Source organism: Carlito syrichta, unplaced genomic scaffold, assembly GCF_000164805.1.
Source record: "Carlito syrichta isolate Samal-C Ts95f unplaced genomic scaffold, Tarsius_syrichta-2.0.1 Scaffold308918, whole genome shotgun sequence".
Lineage (NCBI taxonomy): Eukaryota > Metazoa > Chordata > Mammalia > Primates > Tarsiidae > Carlito > Carlito syrichta.
The window spans coordinates 9,564-13,394 of NW_007253014.1; the positions used below are offsets into that span (position 1 = coordinate 9,564).

Consider the following 3,831-nt stretch of genomic DNA (forward strand, 5'->3'; position numbering starts at 1 on the left):
CCGGGCAACTTGGTGAGACCTTGTCTCTACAATAAATAAAAAATTAGCTGGGCATGGTAGCACACACCTGTTGTTCTGGCTACTTGGAAGACAGAGGCGGAAAGATCACAACCTGAGTCCAGCAGGTTGACACTGGGGTGACTGTGAGCATGCCACTGCACTCCAGCCTGGGCGACAGAGTGAGACTCCAACTCAAAAATAAATAAATAAATAAATCTAGCAGTGGTTCATGCCTGTAATCCCAGCACTTTGGGAGGCTGAGGCGGGAGGACTGCTTGAGCCCAGGAGTCTGAGACCAGTCTGGGCAACATAGTGAGATCCTGTCTCTACTAAAAACCAAAAAATTAGCAGGGCATGGTGGCATTGCCCGTAGTCTCAGCTACTGGGGAGGCTGAGGTGGAAGGATCGCCTGAGTCCAGGAGGTTGAAGCTGCAGTGAGCCATGAGCCATGACTGTGCCACTGTACTCTGTCTCGGTGAGCGTGAGACCTTAACTGGACAAAAGAAAAAAAAAATTCCGAGGCAGTATCTTGGCACAAAGGAAAGAGTAGTAAAGAGTGACGATCGATTAGCAATGTCTGCTGTGGAAACCTATGGTGAAGACACGGCAGGCACACTGCTTGCCATCCTTGTGCTTAGCTGACCTCCATTCCCTGCTTTCACAGAAATGCTTGGAAAGAAAGTATATGGAGGCCCACACCAGCCTCTAAGGAGAAGAGACAGTTTCAGTCACCATGCGGGCTGCCCTCCAGGGTCCAGGCAGGAAGCCAAGGGTCAGCATCCGGGGACTTCTTATTCACCTCCTCAATGGAATCGTAGAACACCAGCTTCTGCCTGCAAGGCGTGGGATTTAAGAGACAGACACACAGCCCTGGGCTGGAAACTTCTGTGTGGCTCCCTTGGGTGTCTCAGTGTGGCCAACTGTGAAGACATGGATTGGCCACACTGGCCCTTGGGGGAGTGCTGTAGGCAGAAAGCTCAGCCAGAGGAGGCTCCCACCCTCAGGGGGCTTCAAGTCTTGGGAGACAGACCAGCTGATAAGCAGATGCTGATGACATGGGGAGCAGGGCTGTGACCAAAGGGCTCTGAGGCAGTGCGACTGTGGTGAGCTCAGCTTGGAGGATGGGCTGTTTTCCAGGTGCAGAGGGAGAAGAGCCCAGAAGGGCCAGGGTATGTCTCTGTGGGTAACACCGAATATCCAGTGTTGTTAAATGTATGATTCACAGGTGAAGGGCAGGAGAGAGGGCTGACAAGGTGAGTTGGAGACCACAGAGGTCTCATGTGCCAGTTAAGATATTTGGGCTCTACCCTGTAGGCACTAAGGAAGGACTTTAAACCACAGCTGACATGATCAAGGTCTGTGTGTTAGAAAAGTCACTTGGTCAAGTGAGGATGGGCTGGAGGGGCGGCAGGGAGGTAGGGAAACCAGTGAGGAGGCTGCAGCCATGTCCCTGAAATAGGAAGTCAGGTTTCTTGTGAGCTCACAGCAGCCAGCACAAAGCTAGGCCCTTAGCGGTGCTGAAGGGACCAACAGTCAGCCTCATCTCACTACCCCTCAGCCACGGCAAGCCAACACCTCAGTGCCACCCACTTAGCACCCCTGGGGCTCCCTTACCTCGGACAGGGCTGTGTCTCATTGAGAAAACGGATCCTCTCAGCACCTTCCTGGGCCTCGCAGGCAGGATAAGGCCCACCATCTTGGGCATTTCTGTAACAGCCTAAGGGGGCAGATCAGGATGCCTATTCCTGTGGACTAGGCCAAATTTCAGGACTCCCAGACTCAGGGGATGGGCGGAGGCAGGTTCTGCCACATGGTCTCTCACTCCCCATCCAGGCCAAAACCTCAGGTTGCAAGACCTCTGTGTGAAGCTGGGGATACCCCAAATCACCCCTAGGCTTCTTGAATCCCACAATACTATCAGAAGTTTTTTTTTTTTTTTTTTTGAGTTTTAATGATGATAACACCCCTGAGGGGAATGCTGAGGAGGATAGCAAATATGCATGCGGTAAGCACCGTGAAGCACCTTCCTGAGCATCTCACACACCATTCGGCAACAATTTGCCAAAGGGTACCATTATTATACCTGTTTTACAGGTAAGTAAACTGAGGCAGTGAGATCTCAAGTAACTTGCCCAAGGTCACAGAGCTAGCAGGAAGATCTGAGCCTTTACTGACCCGCGGGCTGGGTCAGATGCCTCCTCTGGGTCTCCAGCCTCTTGGGCAAGCCTGGATCACTCTGGACTGCCAGTATCTGGTGATGTGAGTGACCCCGCAGATGGAAGCTGCAGTGGCTATGAGCATGCCGTTGTACTCCAGCCTCAGTGACAGTGAGACTTCGACACACACACACACACACACACACACAAAAAACTGGACTGCGAATTTGGTCACTGATGTGTCACCATCCCCCACTCCCCCCAACCTTGGCACATGGCCTGGTACAGAGGAGGTGCTCAAGGCATAAGGGCTGTATGAACACATGGGGGAATGAGATGACTTGGGGTCTCGCAGTCTTGAATTCAAATCTCCCTCTCACCAGCACCCTGCAGCTGTCATCACATCTTTTCCAAACTAGTGTGATGACAGGGGAGTCACGAGAGAGTCTGGCTGCCTCAAGTGAAGCCTGATAAGGAGGCCCTGCCCTCAGTCTGTTCAGTGACCTGAAGCCCAGACCCAAGGGTGACACTGATCTCATCCCACCCATACCACCATGATAGAGCCAGAAATGAAAAGGAACACAGGAACAAGGTTAAAAGCTCCGGGAAGGGAGAGGCAGGGTCTTTCTTGTTCACTGTTGTATTCTCACTACTAGTACTGTGTCTGGGACACAGCAGGTGCCCCAAATAGCATCTAAATGAAATACTAAATTTTTTTTTTGAGTTGGAGTCTCACTCTGTCGCCCAGGCTGTAGTGTAGTGGCACGCTCCCGGCCACTGCAGCCTCGACATGCTGGGCTCCGGCGATCCTTCCGCCTCAGCCTTCCAAGTAGCTGGAACTACAGGTGCATGCTACCATGCTAGGCTTATTTTTTGATTTCTTGTAGAGGTGAGGGCTCATCAAATTGCTCAGGCTGGTCTCAAACCTGTGAGCTCAGGCAATCCTCTCACCTCAGCCTCCTAAAGTGCTGGGATTACAGGCTTGAGCCACCACACATGGCCTGAAAGACTAAATTAATGGTGAGGAAAAAGACCAACTTGAGGGGTCACAGTGGACAGTGTTCTTGGCCATGTTCAGTAATGTCAGCTGGGACAGACCTCCTTTTCTATCACATTGAGATGAGGATGATGCAGCCTCGGGGCAACCGTAGGAGTCAGGGCATCTTGGAGGTGTGGTGGTCTCCCCCATGTTTCCTCCTTTCTGGTTTGGGGATGAGGCCATCAGCTTCTCAGGCTTGTCCAGGATCAGAGAGCGGCGAGGCTTCTGGATCCGAGTCTGGCATTCTGAGAGAGCAGAGAGTAGCCGTCAGAGGGGCCCCGGGGTCCTGTCACCAGAGTGTGGCTCGGGTGGGGGCCTTCTTTGCTGTGGATCTGACAACCTGTTTCAAAGCTCTGCCTAGCCTGCTCACATACCAGCCCTTCTGGGCAGGCCCAGATCCTCAGTTAGAGGCCACTTAGTCCAGCCCCTGTCCACACCTTAGAATCGCATTGTGAGTTTAAAAAAAATACTGAAGTTGGGCACAGTGGCTCACCCCTGTAATCCCAGTACTCTGGGAGGCAGAGGTGAGAGGATTGCCTGAGTCCAGCCTGGGCACCTTGGTGAGACCTCATCTCCACAATAAATCAAAAACTTAGCCAGGCATGGTGGCACATGCCTGTAGTTCCAGCTACTTGG

General features: G+C 52.4%; 1 protein-coding gene across 1 annotated transcript in view; it reads right to left on the reverse strand.

Moving 5' to 3' along the window:
• BHMG1 (basic helix-loop-helix and HMG-box containing 1) overlaps positions 1-3,831 on the reverse strand; it is a gene marked incomplete at its 5' end in the record, with an annotated part of 27,607 nt that overhangs the window by 6,145 nt on the left and 17,631 nt on the right. The window contains 4 exons of the mRNA XM_021716765.1: positions 733-833; positions 1,615-1,717; positions 2,935-2,940; positions 3,195-3,440. Coding sequence (XP_021572440.1) covers positions 733-833; positions 1,615-1,717; positions 2,935-2,940; positions 3,195-3,440 — 456 coding nt within the window. The remainder of the gene's footprint in view (positions 1-732; positions 834-1,614; positions 1,718-2,934; positions 2,941-3,194; positions 3,441-3,831) is intronic.